At 43.6% G+C, this 17,260-nt stretch overlaps 1 protein-coding gene across 1 annotated transcript in view; it reads right to left on the bottom strand.

Annotated features, from left to right (window-relative positions):
- Positions 1-17,260, bottom strand: part of C5 (complement C5) — a gene marked incomplete in the record, with an annotated part of 397,040 nt that overhangs the window by 219,694 nt on the left and 160,086 nt on the right. The window contains 2 exon segments of the mRNA XM_053695931.1: positions 11,038-11,259; positions 13,593-13,732. Coding sequence (XP_053551906.1) covers positions 11,038-11,259; positions 13,593-13,732 — 362 coding nt within the window.

The raw sequence follows: 17,260 nt of genomic DNA, 5'->3' as shown, positions 1-17,260 counted from the left end.
TTCATTTATTTTCTTCCCTTTACCTGTCTCTTTGTTGTAGTTTTCCTAATTCCTTCACTTTTTGTCTTCCTCCCCTCCATCTTTTTTTTTTTTTATTAAATATGATTTTTTTTTCATTCTAATAATTTTCCCATGCACAAATCCATTTCACCTGAATTCCAGTAATTGTCATCCAGCAGATCAGCCATATCCCACCAGTATTATGGTAATTGCCAGTAACATCAGTCGTGGTTAGCTCACATCCATATTGAGAGCTTTCTGATATAAACTTAATTTATAACTCCAATGTCTGTCCATGATCACAACTAGTTTTTAAAAATTCCTAACTGGGGAGGTGACTTGGAAGTCTTGTGGTCCTTTTAAACATAATTCCCCCCCCCCCACTTTCTGCCTCTGTTTCCAGCTCAAAAGTTGGCACTCACCCTTCATCTGTCATTTGGAAGTATTCTTTCAGTTCTGTAATTCAGTTAGTTAATTCCAAAAAATAATTCTTAAAAATGTGTAAATATATACATAATGTAAACTTAGCTATGGTTATACTAGTTTAGTACAGTATGTCAGTGTGTGTGTGTGTATATATATATATATATATATATATATATATATACACACATACATAAATATACATTATAGAGGTTTGTACCTTTTAAAAAAAATCATGTTAGTGGTCCACGGGATTCAAAATTGTGAGTTCAATGATCCCTGAGGTCCGAAAAGGTTAGCGACCTCAGATAATAGATAACATTGTGCTCACTCCTGTGGAGTCAGCACTGATTGGCTAAAATGCAAGTCTGACAAAAAAACTGGAATAAGGGGGCAGTCTGCAGATGCTTAGATACAAAATAATCACAGAGAAAAAAAGTGTATTAATATAACCGTGCTGGTTATGCAAAACTGGGGAATGGCTAAAAACAAAATTTATGCTTACCTGATAAATTTATTTCTCTTGTGGTGTATCCAGTCCACGGGTTCATCCATTACTTGTGGGATATTCTCCTTCCCAACAGGAAGCTGCAAGAGGACACCCACAGCAGAGCTGTCTATATAGCTCCTCCCCTAACGGCCACCCCCAGTCATTCGACCGAAGACAAGCAAGAAAAAAGGAGAAACTATAGGGTGCAGTGGTGACTGTAGTTTAAAAATAAAAAACACCTGCCTTAAAATGACAGGGCGGGCCGTGGACTGGATACACCACAAGAGAAATAAATTTATCAGGTAAGCATAACTTTTGTTTTCTCTTGTAAAGGTGTATCCAGTCCACGGGTTCATCCATTACTTGTGGGATACCAATACCAAAGCTTTAGGACACGGATGAAGGGAGGGACAAGGCAGGAACTTAAACGAAAGGCACCACTGCCTGTAAGCCCTTTCTCCCAAAAATAGCCTCCGAAGAAGCAAAAGTATCGAATTTGTAGAATTTAGAAAAAGTGTGAAGCGAAGACCAAGTCGCCGCATTACAAATCTGTTCAACAGAGGCCTCATTTTTTAAAAGCCCATGTGGGCCACCGCTCTAGTGGAATGAGCTGTAATTCTTTCAGGAGGCTGCTGGCCAGCAGTCTCATAAGCTAAGCAGATTATGCTTCTCAGCCAAAAAGAAAGAGAAGTTGCCGAAGCCTTTTGGCCTCTCCTCTGTCCAGAGTAGACAACAAACAAAGCAGATGTTTGCCGAAAATCCTTCGTAGCTTGTAAATAAAACTTTAAAGCACGAACCACATCAAGATTGTGTAAAAGACGTTCCTTCTTTGAGGAAGGATTAGGACATAATGAAGGAACAACAATCTCCTGATTGATGTTCTTATTAGATACTACCTTAGGAAGAAACCCAGGTTTGGTACGCAAAACTACCTTATCTGCATGGAAAATCAGATAAGGGGAATCACATTGTAAAGCAGATAACTCCGAAACTCTTCGAGCCGAGGAGATAGCTACTAGAAACAGAACTTTCCAAGATAAAAGTTTAATATCTATGGAATGCAAAGGTTCAAACGGAACCCCTTGAAGAACTTTAAGAACTAAATTTAAACTCCATGACGGAGCAACAGGTTTAAACACAGGCTTAATTCTAACTAAAGCCTGACAAAACGCCTGAACGTCTGGAACCTCAGCCAGACGTTTGTGCAAAAGAATAGACAGAGCAGAAATCTGTCCCTTTAAGGAACTAGCAGACAATCCTTTCTCCAATCCCTCTTGGAGAAAGGATAAGATTCTAGGAATCCTGACTTTACTCCATGAGTAACCCTTGGATTCACACCAATGAAGATATTTACACCATATCTTATGATAGATTTTCCTGGTGACAGGCTTTCGAGCCTGAATTAAGGTATCAATGACCAACTCGGAAAAACCACGCTTTGATAGAATCAAGCGTTCAATCTCCAAGCAGTCAGACGCAGAGAAATTAGATTTGGATGTTTGAAAGGACCTTGAAGTAGAAGGTCCTGCCTCAGCGGCAGAGTCCATGGTGGAAAGGATGACATGTCCACCAGATCTACATACCAAGTCCTGCGTGGCCACGCAGGAGCTATCAAAATCACCCAAGCTCTCTCCTGCTTGATCTTGGCAATCAGACGAGGGAGCAGAGGAAACGGTGGAAACACATAAGCCAGGCTGAAGGACCAGGGCGCTGCTAGAGCATCTATCAGCGCTGCCTTGGGATCCCTGGACCTGGACCCGTAACAAGGAAGCTTGGCGTTCTGACGAGACGCCATGAGATCCAGTTCTGGTTTGCCCCATAGTTGAATCAACTGGGCAAATACCTCCAGATGGAGCTCCCACTCCCCCGGATGAAAAGTCTGCCGACTTAAGAAATCCGCCTCCCAGTTCTCTACTCCTGGGATATGGATAGCTGAGAGATGGCAAGAGTGAACCTCTGCCCATAGAATTATCTTTGAAACCTCCAACATCACCAGGGGGCTCCTTGTACCCCCCTGATGGTTGATATAGGCTACAGTCGTGATGTTGTCCGACTGAAATCTGATGAACCTGACCGCAGCTAGCTGAGGCCAAGCCTGAAGAGCATTGAATATCGCTCTTAGTTCCAGAATGTTTATCGGAAGGAGGGCTTCCTCCTGAGTCCACGAACCCTGAGCCTTCAGGGAGTTCCAGACTGCGCCCCAGCCCAGAAGGCTGGCATCTGTCGTCACTATAGTCCATTCTGGCCTGCGGAAGCTCATTCCCCTGGACAGATGGACCCGAGATAGCCACCAGAGAAGAGAATCCCTGGTCTCTTGATCCAGATTTAGCAGAGGGGACAAATCTGTGTAATCCCCATTCAACTGATTGAGCATGCAAAGTTGCAGTGGTCTGACATGCAGGCGGGCAAACGGAACTATGTCCATTGCCGCTACCATTAAGCCGATTACTTCCATACACTGAGCCACCGACGGCTGAGAAGTGGAATAAAGAGCACGGCAGGAAGTTAGAAGCTTTGACAACCTGACCTCTGTCAGAAAAATCTTCATTTCTACTGAATCTATCAGAGTTCCTAGGAAGGAAACTCTTGTGAGAGGGGAGAGAGAACTCTTTCCTTCGTTCACCCTCCACCCATGAGACCTCAGGAATGCCAGAACAATGTCCGTATGGGATTTGGCGATTTGAAAATTCGACGCCTGTATCAGAATGTCGTCTAGGTAAGGAGCCACCGCTATGCCTCGTGGCCTTAGAACCACCAGTAGGGACCATAGAACCTTCGTAAAGATTCTTGGTGCCGTGGCTAACCCGAAGGGAAGAGCCACAAACTGGTAATGCCTGTCTAGGAAGGCAAACCTGAGAAACCGATGATGATCTCTGTGTATCGGAATGTGGAGATAAGCATCCTTTAAGTCCACGGTAGTCATATATTGACCCTCTTGGATCATAGGTAGGATGGTTCGAATAGTCTCCATCTTGAAGGATGGGACCCTGAGAAATTTGTTTAGAATCTTGAGATCCAAGATTGGTTTGAAAGTTCCCTCTTTTTTGGGAACTATAAACAGATTTGAATAGAATCCTTGCCCCTGTTCCTCCCTTGGAACTGGGTGGATCACTCCCATAACCAGAAGGTCTTGAACACAACGTAAGAATGCCTCTCTCTTTATCTGGTTTGCAGATAATTGTGAGAGATTAAATCTCCCCTTTGGAGATGAGGCTTTGAAATCCAGAAGATATCCCTGGGAAACAATCTCCAGATCCCAGGGATCCTGGACGTCTCTTGCCCAAGCCTGGGCGAAGAGAAAAAGTCTGCCCCCCACTAGATCCGGTCCCGGATCGGGGGCTACTCCTTCATGCTGTCTTAGAGGCAGCAGCAGGTTTTTTGAACCTGCTTTCCCTTGTTCCAAGCCTGGTTAGGTCTCTAGACTGGCTTGGACTGGGCAAAATTTCCTTCTTATTTTGCAGTAGAGGAAGTTGAAGCTGCGCCACTCTTGAAGTTTCGAAAGGAACGAAAATTAGTCGGTTTGGTCCTTAATTTGTTGGACCTATCCTGGGGAAGGGCGTGGCCTTTTCCTCCAGTAATATCAGAAATGATCTCCTTCAGTCCAGGCCCGAATAGGGTCTGCCCTTTGAAGGGGATGTTGAGAAGCTTAGACTTTGAAGTAACGTCAGCTGACCAGGATTTAAGCCATAGCGCCCTAAATAAATGAATTGGCTAACTTAAGAGCTTTAAGCCTGTCTAGGATATCATCCAACGGGGTCTCCACCTGTAGAGCCTCTTCAAGAGACTCGAACCAGAAAGCCGCTGCAGGAGTGACTGGGGCAATGCATGCAAGAGGCTGGAGAATAAAACCTTGTTGTATAAAGATTTTCTTAAGGAAACCCTCTAATTTTTTACCCATTGGATCTAGGAAAGCACAACTGTCCTCGACGGGGATAGTTGTACGCTTAGCTAGGGTAGAGACTGCTCCCTCCACCTTAGGGACCGTCTGCCATGAGTCCCGTGTAGCGGCATCTATGGGGAACATCTTTTTAAAAGCAGGAGGGGGAGAGAACAGTACACCTGGTCTATCCCATTCCTTCGTAATAATTTCTGAAAACCTCTTAGGGATTGGAAAAACATCAGTGTAAACAGGCACCGCAAAGTATTTGTCCATTTTACACAATTTCTCTGGGACTACAATGGTGTCACAGTCACCCAGAGTTGCTAAAACCTCCCTGAGCAACAAGCATAGGTGTTCAAGCTTAAATTTAAATGCTGTCATTTCAGAGTCAGACTGAAGTAACACCTTCCCTGAATCAGAAATGTCACCCACAGATAGAAGCTCTCCTGCTTCGGCTTCTGTACATTGTGAGGGTATATCAGACATATCTACTAAAGCGTCAGAAAGCTCTGTATTTGTTCTAGCCCCAGAGCTGTCTCGCTTTCCTTGTAACCCTGGTAGTTTGGACAATACCTCTGTGAGGGTATGATTCATAACTGCCGCCATGTTTTGTATGGTAAACGCATTGGACGCGCCAGATGTACTTGGCGTCACTTGCGCGGGAGATATAGGTTCTGACACATTGGGAGAGCTAGGTGGTTTAACCTCCCTTTTGTCAGTCTGAGAAACCTCTGGTGATAAATCTTTAAAACCCATAATATGGTCTTTATAACTTATAGAAAGGTCAGTGCATTTGGTACACATTCTAAGAGGGGGTTCCACAATGGCTTCTAAACATAATGAACAAGGAGTTTCCTCTATGTCAGACATGTTTAACAGACTAGTAATGAGACCAGCAAGCTTGGAAAACACTTTAATAAATGTGAAAAAGCAATTAAACAAAAACGGTACTGTGCCTTTAAGAGAAAAAAACTACCACATAAACTGCAAAACAGTGTTAAAAAGTAGTAAACGCTACAAAATTTTTACAGTGTGTATAAGAGACTAAAGCAGCATTGCACGCACTTGCAAATGGATGATTAACCCCTTAGGCCCCAAACCAGATTAGAAAAACGGTAAAACCGTTAAAAAACAGTCAAACACACTGCCACAGCTCTGCTGTGGCTCCTACCTGCCCTTAAACACGATTTTTGCAGGAAAAAAACCCTCAATAGTGGTCCTAGATGCCAGAGGACTCCTTTAGGGAAGCTGGATGTCTCAGTCTGAATATCAACTGCGCATAAAGTGTGCGAAAATAGGCCCCTACCACCATGCACTCAAAGTCAGATGGCCTTAAAAAAGTACTCCTAGGAGTAATCTAGCTAGCCATGTGGAAAACTAGGCCCCAAATAAAGATTTATCACCCTCAGAGAAAAAAACGTTTTTTCTATAAACCATGCAAACGTTTTTACACTAAGTAATATGAGTATTAACATGAATATTACCCTTTTTTGCAAGCATGATCCCAGTCGTTGTTAAATCACTGTATCAGGCTTACCTTAAATATACCAGGCACTGTCAGCATTTTCTAGACCTTATCATATCTCTAGAAAAAAATATACTGAACATACCTCAAAGCAGGCAATCTGCAGACCGTCCCCCCAACTGAAGTTTTCTTTCCATACTCTTCAGTTATGTGTGAGAACAGCAATGGACCTTAGTTACAAACCGCTAAGATCATCAAACCTCCAGGCAGAATTCTTTTTCCAATTTCTGCCTGAGAGTAAAACAGTACAACGCCGGTACCGTTTAAAAATAACAAACTCTTGATTGAAGGTAAAACTACACTAAGTCACCACATCTCTCTTGATACTTCCTTTCTTGTCGAGAGCTGCAAGAGAATGACTGGGGGTGGCAGTTAGGGGAGGAGCTATATAGACAGCTCTGCTGTGGGTGTCCTCTTGCAGCTTCCTGTTGGGAAGGAGAATATCCCACAAGTAATGGATGAACCCGTGGACTGGATACACCTTTACAAGAGAAAAATGGATTATCTATCATTTTAAACAATAGAAATTCTAGAGTAGACTGTCCCTTTAAACAGGCATGTGTGAGCAGCAAGTGAGGAGACAGCCATATGTGAGCAGTGATCAAGGACAGAGCCGTTTGTTAGTAGCTAGCAAGGAGAGAGCCGTGTGTGAGTTCGGAAAGAGCACTGTGTGAGCAGCAAGCGTGGAGAGACCGACGTGTGAGCAGTGAGCAAGAAGAGTTGGGTGTGTGAGCAGCGAGAGAGGAAACAGACGTGTGTGTGAGCAGTGAGCAAGGAGAGAGCCGTGTGTGAGCAGTGAAATAGGAGAAAGCCGTGTGTGAGCAGTGAGATAAGAGAAAGCAGTATGTGAGCAGTGAGATAGGAGAGAGCCGTGTGTGAGTAATGAGCAAGGAGAGAGCCGTGTGTGAGTAGTGAGCAAGGAGAGAGCCATGTGTGTGTAGTGAGCAAGGAAAGAGCCGTGTGTGAGTAGTGAGCAAGGAGAGAAACGTGTGTGAGTAACGAGCAAGGAGAGAGCCGTGTGTGAGTAGTGAGCAAGGAGAGAGCTGTGTGTGTGTAGTGAGCAAGGAAAGAGCTGTGTGTGAGTAGTGAGCAAGGAGAGAAACGTGTGTGAGTAACGAGCAAGGAGAGAGCCGTGTGTGAGTAGTGAGCAAGGAGAGAGCCGTGTGTGAGTAGTGAGCAAGGAGAGAGCCGTGTGTGTGTGTAATGAGCAAGGAGAGAGCTGTGTGTGAGTAGTGAGCAAGGAGCTCGAGAGCCGTGTGTGAGTAGTGAGCAAGGAGAGAGCCGTGTGTGAGTAATGAGCAAGGAGAGAGCTGTGTGTGAGTAGTGAGCAAGGAGAGAGCCGTGTGTGAGGAGCAAATGAGGAGAGAGCCGTGTGTGAGGAGTAAATGAGGAGAGAGCCGTGTGTGAGGAGTGAGGAGAGAGCCATGTGTGAGGAGTGAGGAGAGATCCGTGTGTGAGGAGAGAGCCGTGTGTGAGGAGTGAGCCGTGTGTGAGGAGTAAGTGAGGAGAGAGCCGTGTTTAAGGAGTAAATGAGGAGAGAGCCGTGTGTGAGGAGTAAATGAGGAGAGAGCCGTGTGTGAGGAGTAAATGAGGAGAGAGCCGTGTGTGAGGAGTGAGGAGAGAGCAGTGTGTGAGGAGTGAGGAGAGAGCCGTGTGTGAGGAGTGAGGAGAGAGCCGTGTGTGAGGAGTATATGAGGAGAGAGCCGTGTGTGAGGAGTAAATGAGGAGAGAGCCATGTGTGAGGAGTAAATGAGGAGAGAGCCGTATGTGAGGAGTAAATGAGGAGAGAGCCATGTGTGAGGAGTGAGGAGAGAGCCGTGTGTGAGGAGTGAGGAGAGAGCCGTGTTTAAGGAGTAAATGAGGAGAGAGCCATGTGTGAGGAGTAAGTGAGGAGAGAGCCGTGTGTGAGGAGTAAATGAGGAGAGAGCCGTGTGTGAGGAGTAAATGAGGAGAGAGCCGTATGTGAGGAGTAAATGAGGAGAGAGCCATGTGTGAGGAGTGAGGAGAGAGCCGTGTGTGAGGAGTGATGAGAGAGCCGTGTTTAAGGAGTAAATGAGGAGAGAGCCATGTGTGAGGAGTAAGTGAGGAGAGAGCCGTGTGTGAGGAGTAAATGAGGAGAGAGCCGTGTGTGAGGAGTAAATGAGGAGAGAGCCGTGTGTGAGGAGTAAATGAGGAGAGAGCCGTGTGTGAGGAGTGAGGAGAGAGCCATGTGTGAGGAGTGAGGAGAGAGCTGTGTGTGAGGAGTAAATGAGGAGAGAGCCGTGTGTGAGGAGTAAATGAGGAGAGAGCCGTGTGTGAGGAGTAAATAAGGAGAGAGCCGTGTGTGAGGAGTAAATGAGGAGAGAGCCGTGTGTGAGGAGTAAGTGAGGAGAGAGCCGTGTGTGAGGAGTAAATGAGGAGAGAGCCGTGTGTGAGGAGTAAGTGAGGAGAGAGCCGTGTGTGAGGAGTATATGAGGAGAGAGCCGTGTGTGAGGAGTAAATGAGGAGAGAGCTGTGTGTGAGGAGTAAATAAGGAGAGAGCCGTGTGTGAGGAGTAAATGAGGAGAGAGCCGTGTGTGAGGAGTGAGGAGAGAGCCGTGTGTGAGGAGTAAATGAGGAGAGAGCCGTGTGTGAGGAGTAAGTGAGGAGAGAGCCGTGTGTGAGGAGTAAGTGAGGAGATAGCCGTGTGTGAGGAGTAAATAAGGAGAGAGCCGTGTGTGAGGAGTAAATGAGGAGAGAGCCGTGTGTGAGGAGTAAATAAGGAGAGAGCCGTGTGTGAGGAGTAAATGAGGAGAGAGCCGTGTGTGAGGAGTGAGGAGAGAGCCGTGTGTGAGGAGTGAGCCGTGTGTGAGGAGTAAGTGAGGAGAGAGCCGTGTGTGAGGAGTAAGTGAGGAGAGAGCCGTGTGTGAGGAGTAAATGAGGAGAGAGCCGTGTGTGAGGAGTAAGTGAGGAGAGAGCCGTGTGTGAGGAGTAAGTGAGGAGAGAGCCGTGTGTGAGGAGTGAGTGAGGAGAGAGCCGTGTGTGAGGAGTGAGTGAGGAGAGAGCCGTGTTTGAGAAGTAAATGAGGAGAGAGACGTGTGTGAGGAGTAAGTGAGGAGAGAGCCGTGTGTGAGGAGTGAGTGAGGAGAGAGCCGTGTGTGAGGAGTGAGTGAGGAGAGAGCCGTGTGTGAGGAGTGAGTGAGGAGAGAGCCGTGTGTGAGGAGTAAGTGAGGAGAGAGCCGTGTGTGAGGAGTGAGGAGAGAGCCGTGTGTGAGGAGTGAGTGAGGAGAGAGCCGTGTGTGAGGAGTGAGGAGAGAGCCGTGTGTGAGGAGTAAGTGAGGAGAGAGCCGTGTGTGAGGAGTAAGTGAGGAGAGAGCCGTGTGTGAGGAGTGAGTGAGGAGAGAGCCGTGTGTGAGGAGTAAATGAGGAGATAGCCGTGTGTGAGGAGTAAATAAGGAGAGAGCCGTGTGTGAGGAGTAAATATGGAGAGAGCCGTGTGTGAGGAGTAAATGAGGAGAGAGCCGTGTGTGAGGAGTAAATGAGGAGAGAGCCGTGTGTGAGGAGTGAGGAGAGAGCCGTGTGTGAGGAGTAAGTGATGAGAGAGCCGTGTGTGAGGAGTAAGTGATGAGAGAGCCGTGTGTGAGGAGTAAATGAGGAGAGAGCCGTGTGTGAGGAGTAAGTGAGGAGAGAGCCGTTTGTGAGGAGTAAGTGAGGAGAGAGCCGTGTGTGAGGAGTAAGTGAGGAGAGAGCCGTGTGTGAGGAGTGAGTGAGGAGAGAGCCGTGTGTGAGGAGTAAATGAGGAGAGAGCCGTGTGTGAGGAGTGAGTGAGGAGAGAGCCGTGTGTGAGGAGTAAATGAGGAGAGAGCCGTGTGTGAGGAGTAAATGAGGAGAGAGCCGTGTGTGAGGAGTAAATGAGGAGAGAGACGGGTGTGAGGAGTAAATGAGGAGAGAGCCGTGTGTGAGGAGTAAGTGAGGAGAGAGCCGTTTGTGAGGAGTGAGTGAGGAGAGAGCCGTGTGTGAGAAGTGAGTGAGGAGAGAGCCGTGTTTGAGAAGTAAATGAGTAAATGAGGAGAGAGACGTGTGTGAGGAGTAAGTGAGGAGAGAGCCGTGTGTGAGGAGTGAGTGAGGAGAGAGCCGTGTGTGAGGAGTGAGTGAGGAGAGAGCCGTGTGTGAGGAGTGAGTGAGGAGAGAGCCGTGTGTGAGGAGTAAGTGAGGAGAGAGCCGTGTGTGAGGAGAGAGCCGTGTGTGAGGAGTGAGTGAGGAGAGAGCCGTGTGTGAGGAGTGAGTGAAGAGAGAGCCGTGTGTGAGGAGTAACTGAGGAGAGAGCCGTGTGTGAGGAGTAAATGAGGAGAGAGCCGTGTGTGAGGAGTAAATGAGGAGGGAGCCGTGTGTGAGGAGTAAATGAGGAGAGAGCCGTGTGTGAGGAAAGAGTGAGGAGAGAGCCATGTGTGAGGAGTGAGTGAGGAGAGAGCCATGTGTGAGGAGTGAGTGAAGAGAGAGCCGTGTGTGAGGAGTAAATGAGGAGAGAGCCGTGTGTGAGGAGTAAATGAGGAGAGAGCCGTGTGTGAGGAGTAAATGAGGAGGGAGCCGTGTGTGAGGAGTAAGTGAGGAGAGAGCCGTGTGTGAGGAGTAAGTGAGGAGAGAGCCGTGTGTGAGGAAAGAGTGAGGAGAGAGCCGTGTGTGAGGAGTGAGTGAGGAGAGAGCCATGTGTGAGGAGTAAATGAGAATATGCTAATAAAAAACGTGTAAATCGATACGCACCACAACACGTAAGGTTTTCACCACTATTTCATTATTGAATTCAGCATTCAGAGTAAAGTTCATTGTATGCAGCCCGAGCTCCAGTGGCAGGACGGTGAATGTAAACACCTTCACTGACGAAGGCATAAAGTCTTGGGCAGTACATAACTTCCTTTCTCTATCTTTGTTGAAGGTATTTTTGGATAGGCAGATTTCCTTCGGCACTGACATTCTGACACAACCCTGAAACATAAATATATCTTTATTGATATGAACAAAATGATTATGCTGCACATGCAATCTGTACTAATTGCCACAGAAAAAACATCCACTTTGGCATTACTGTTCTCTTTACAACAACATGGCTGAAAAGTGTTATTTGTAGCAACATATGAAATAAATAGCCCTTAAGTTGCAGCTCCACAGCAGCACTTCTGTTAAATAACAAATACTCCATAAGCAGGAGAAAAGGGTTTGTTAAGCTGTTTTCAAGGTGATATGAAAGAAACAGTAGATTAAGCCCTTACCCATAATGACGTATATATACATTGTGCAGTACTTTGCCTATCATACAGCACAACGTATATATACATTGTGCAGTACTCTGCCTATCATACAGCACAATGTATATATACATTGTGCAGTACTCTGCCTATCATACAGCACAACGTATATATACATTGTGCAGTACTCTGCCTATCATACAGCACAACGTATATATACATTGTGCAGTACTCTGCCTATCATACAGCACAACGTATATACACATTGTGCAGTACTCTGCCTATCATACAGCACAACGTATATACACATTGTGCAGTACTCTGCCTATCATACAGCACAACGTATATACACATTGTGCAGTACTCTGCCTATCATACAGCACAACGTATATACACATTGTGCAGTACTCTGCCTATCATACAGCACAACGTATATACACATTGTGCAGTACTCTGCCTATCATACAGCACAACGTATATACACATTGTGCAGTACTCTGCCTATCATACAGCACAACGTATATACACATTGTGCAGTACTCTGCCTATCATACAGCACAACGTATATACACATTGTGCAGTACTCTGCCTATCATACAGCACAACGTATATACACATTGTGCAGTACTCTGCCTATCATACAGCACAACGTATATACACATTGTGCAGTACTCTGCCTATCATACAGCACAACGTATATACACATTGTGCAGTACTCTGCCTATCATACAGCACAACGTATATACACATTGTGCAGTACTCTGCCTATCATACAGCACAACGTATATACACATTGTGCAGTACTCTGCCTATCATACAGCACAACGTATATACACATTGTGCAGTACTCTGCCTATCATACAGCACAACGTATATACACATTGTGCAGTACTCTGCCTATCATACAGCACAACGTATATACACATTGTGCAGTACTCTGCCTATCATACAGCACAACGTATATACACATTGTGCAGTACTCTGCCTATCATACAGCACAACGTATATACACATTGTGCAGTACTCTGCCTATCATACAACACAACGTATATACACAACGTATATACAGGCGGTTTCATATGCGGCAGATGCCATGAGCTCAAGAACTCCATCTCTTGGTTGTAACTTAACAGTCAAGACTGCTGGAGTTTCCTGCAGCTCAGATGTATATACACATTGTGCAGTACTCTGCCTATCATATATATATATATATAACGTATATATACATCTGAGCTGCAGGAAACTCCAGCAGTCTTGACTGTTAAGTTACAACCAAGAGATGGAGTTCTTGAGCTCATGGCATCTGCCGCATATGAAACCGCCTGTAACGATCATCTGCTGGTGCCAGCGAGAGGTGTGGGAGGGAATCCGGGAGGCGGGTGGGCAGTCCAGCAGTGAAGGGGGGAGGCAGGAGGGAGAGAGTGGGAGGGCCCTACACTGCAGAAAAAATAAAGGGAGAGGGAGGGATGGATGGTGAGTTACACTACAGAAAAAAGAGGAGGTGGGGGATTCCTAACTAATGATCACAGGAAGGGGGCACTACACTACAGAGAGTTTTAAAAATTAAAAAAATAAATCAAACATTTAATAAAAAAGCATTTTAAAGGTACTGGCAGAAAGTTGCCAGTACCTAAGATGGTGGGCACTAGTTAGAGGGGGGGGGGGGGTAGAGAGCTGTTTGGGAGGGGTCAGGGTGGTTAGAGGGTAAGGGGGGATCCTACACTGCAGAAAACAGAAAAAAAAATTGCCTTACATTTTTATATTGGCAGACTGTCTGCCAGTACTAAAGATGGTGGTGACCAGTGGGGGGTGAGAGAGGTAAGAAAGCTGTTTGAGAGGGATCCGGTAGGGATCAGGAGGTGGGAAGCATCAGGTGGGAGGGTAATCTCTACACTAAAGGTAAAATGAACCTTACAAGCTACCTAATTAACCCGTTTACTGCCAGGAATAACAGAAGTGTGGGGTGCAGTTGCAATTAGCGGCCTTCTAATTACCAAAAAGCAAACTGCTATATCTGAACAAAGGGGGATCCCAGATAAGCTTTTACTTTACTATATAGAATATTATACTTGCCTTAACTACTGATGTCTTGTAATTATATACATAGGCTTTCAGCTCAATCTGTTCTCCTCGAACCACCGAATATGGCAACTGCACATCTAAGAAGATGTCTTTCCATACATGAATACTGACTGGATCAGCAACACAGATACCTAATGTGTCAGAAATGTAGCAGTCAACAAACAATATAAAAAGTAATCATCAGAATGCGTAAATTGTATTCAAACCTTGATAAATATGATAAAACATGTGGTTATTATATGCTCAGCGTACCTGCACGTTTACATTGCATTCAGTACTATACCTATGGAAAGGACACTTTAGTGCATTTAATAGCAATAGTAGCTGTCAGATGTATGCATGTATTTATAGCAGGGTCATGTGATCACTTGATGTAAACTAATGCTGTACACTAAAGATAAAACATGTGGTTATTATATGTTCAGTGTACCTGCACGTTTACATTGCATTCAGTACTATACCTATGGAAAGGACACTTTAGTGCATTTAATAGCAATAGTAGCTGTCAGATGTATGCATGTATTTATAGACGTCATGTGATCACTTGATGTAAACTAATGCTGTACATTACAGATAAAACATGTGGTTATTATATGCTCAGCGTACCTGCACGTTTACATTGCATTCAGTACTATACCTATGGAAAGGACACTTTAGTGCATTTAATAGCAATAGTAGCTGTCAGATGTATGCATGTATTTATAGACGTCATGTGATCACTTGATGTAAACTAATGCTGTACATTACAGATAAAACATGTGGTTATTATATGCTCAGCGTACCTGCACGTTTACATTGCATTCAGTACTATACTTATGGAAAGGACACTTTAGTGCATTTAATAGCAATAGTAGCTGTCAGATGTATGCATGTATTTATAGACGTCATGTGATCACTTGATGTAAACTAATGCTGTACATTACAGATAAAACATGTGGTTATTATATGCTCAGCGTACCTGCACGTTTACATTGCATTCAGTACTATACTTATGGAAAGGACACTTTAGTGCATTTAATAGCAATAGTAGCTGTCAGATGTATGCATGTATTTATAGACGTCATGTGATCACTTGATGTAAACTAATACTGTACATTACAGATAAAACATGTGGTTATTATATGCTCAGCGTACCTGCACGTTTACATTGCATTCAGTACTATACCTATGGAAAGGACACTTTAGTGCATTTAATAGCAATAGTAGCTGTCAGATGTATGCATGTATTTATAGACGTCATGTGATCACTTGATGTAAACTAATACTGTACATTACAGATAAAACATGTGGTTATTATATGCTCAGCGTACCTGCACGTTTACATTGCATTCAGTACTATACCTATGGAAAGGACACTTTAGTGCATTTAATAGCAATAGTAGCTGTCAGATGTATGCATGTATTTATAGACGTCATGTGATCACTTGATGTAAACTAATGCTGTACATTACAGATAAAACATGTGGTTATTATATGCTCAGCGTACCTGCACGTTTACATTGCATTCAGTACTATACCTATGGAAAGGACACTTTAGTGCATTTAATAGCAATAGTAGCTGTCAGATGTATGCATGTATTTATAGACGTCATGTGATCACTTGATGTAAACTAATACTGTACATTACAGATAAAACATGTGGTTATTATATGCTCAGCGTACCTGCACGTTTACATTGCATTCAGTACTATACCTATGGAAAGGACACTTTAGTGCATTTAATAGCAATAGTAGCTGTCAGATGTATGCATGTATTTATAGACGTCATGTGATCACTTGATGTAAACTAATACTGTACATTAAAGATAAAACATGTGGTTATTATATGCTCAGCGTACCTGCACGTTTACATTGCATTCAGTACTATACCTTATGGAAAGGACACTTTAGTGCATTTAATAGCAATAGTAGCTGTCAGATGTATGCATGTATTTATAGACGTCATGTGATCACTTGATGTAAACTAATGCTGTACATTACAGATAAAACATGTGGTTATTATATGCTCAGCGTACCTGCACGTTTACATTGCATTCAGTACTATACCTATGGAAAGGACACTTTAGTGCATTTAATAGCAATAGTAGCTGTCAGATGTATGCATGTATTTATAGACGTCATGTGATCACTTGATGTAAACTAATGCTGTACATTACAGATAAAACATGTGGTTATTATATGCTCAGCGTACCTGCACGTTTACATTGCATTCAGTACTATACCTATGGAAAGGACACTTTAGTGCATTTAATAGCAATAGTAGCTGTCAGATGTATGCATGTATTTATAGACGTCATGTGATCACTTGATGTAAACTAATGCTGTACATTAAAGATAAAACATGTGGTTATTATATGCTCAGCGTACCTGCACGTTTACATTGCATTCAGTACTATACTTATGGAAAGGACACTTTAGTGCATTTAATAGCAATAGTAGCTGTCAGATGTATGCATGTATTTATAGACGTCATGTGATCACTTGATGTAAACTAATGCTGTACATTACAGATAAAACATGTGGTTATTATATGCTCAGCGTACCTGCACGTTTACATTGCATTCAGTACTATACTTATGGAAAGGACACTTTAGTGCATTTAATAGCAATAGTAGCTGTCAGATGTATGCATGTATTTATAGACGTCATGTGATCACTTGATGTAAACTAATGCTGTACATTACAGATAAAACATGTGGTTATTATATGCTCAGCGTACCTGCACGTTTACATTGCATTCAGTACTATACCTATGGAAAGGACACTTTAGTGCATTTAATAGCAATAGTAGCTGTCAGATGTATGCATGTATTTATAGACGTCATGTGATCACTTGATGTAAACTAATGCTGTACATTACAGATAAAACATGTGGTTATTATATGCTCAGCGTACCTGCACGTTTACATTGCATTCAGTACTATACTTATGGAAAGGACACTTTAGTGCATTTAATAGCAATAGTAGCTGTCAGATGTATGCATGTATTTATAGACGTCATGTGATCACTTGATGTAAACTAATGCTGTACACTAAAGATAAAACATGTGGTTATTATATGCTCAGCGTACCTGCACGTTTACATTGCATTCAGTACTATACTTATGGAAAGGACACTTTAGTGCATTTAATAGCAATAGTAGCTGTCAGATGTATGCATGTATTTATAGACGTCATGTGATCACTTGATGTAAACTAATAGCTGTACATTACAGATAAAACATGTGGTTATTATATGCTCAGCGTACCTGCACGTTTACATTGCATTCAGTACTATACCTATGGAAAGGACACTTTAGTGCATTTAATAGCAATAGTAGCTGTCAGATGTATGCATGTATTTATAGACGTCATGTGATCACTTGATGTAAACTAATGCTGTACATTACAGATAAAACATGTGGTTATTATATGTTCAGTGTACCTGCACGTTTACATTGCATTCAGTACTATACCTATGGAAAGGACACTTTAGTGCATTTAATAGCAATAGTAGCTGTCAGATGTATGCATGTATTTATAGACGTCATGTGATCACTTGATGTAAACTAATACTGTACATTACAGATAAAACATGTGGTTATTATATGCTCAGCGTACCTGCACGTTTACATTGCATTCAGTACTATACTTATGGAAAGGACACTTTAGTGCATTTA

Source organism: Bombina bombina, chromosome 12, assembly GCF_027579735.1.
Source record: "Bombina bombina isolate aBomBom1 chromosome 12, aBomBom1.pri, whole genome shotgun sequence".
NCBI classification, from domain to species: domain Eukaryota; kingdom Metazoa; phylum Chordata; class Amphibia; order Anura; family Bombinatoridae; genus Bombina; species Bombina bombina.
The sequence above is the reverse complement of the archived record's forward strand: the minus strand, read 5'-3'. Positions and strand labels throughout refer to the sequence as shown.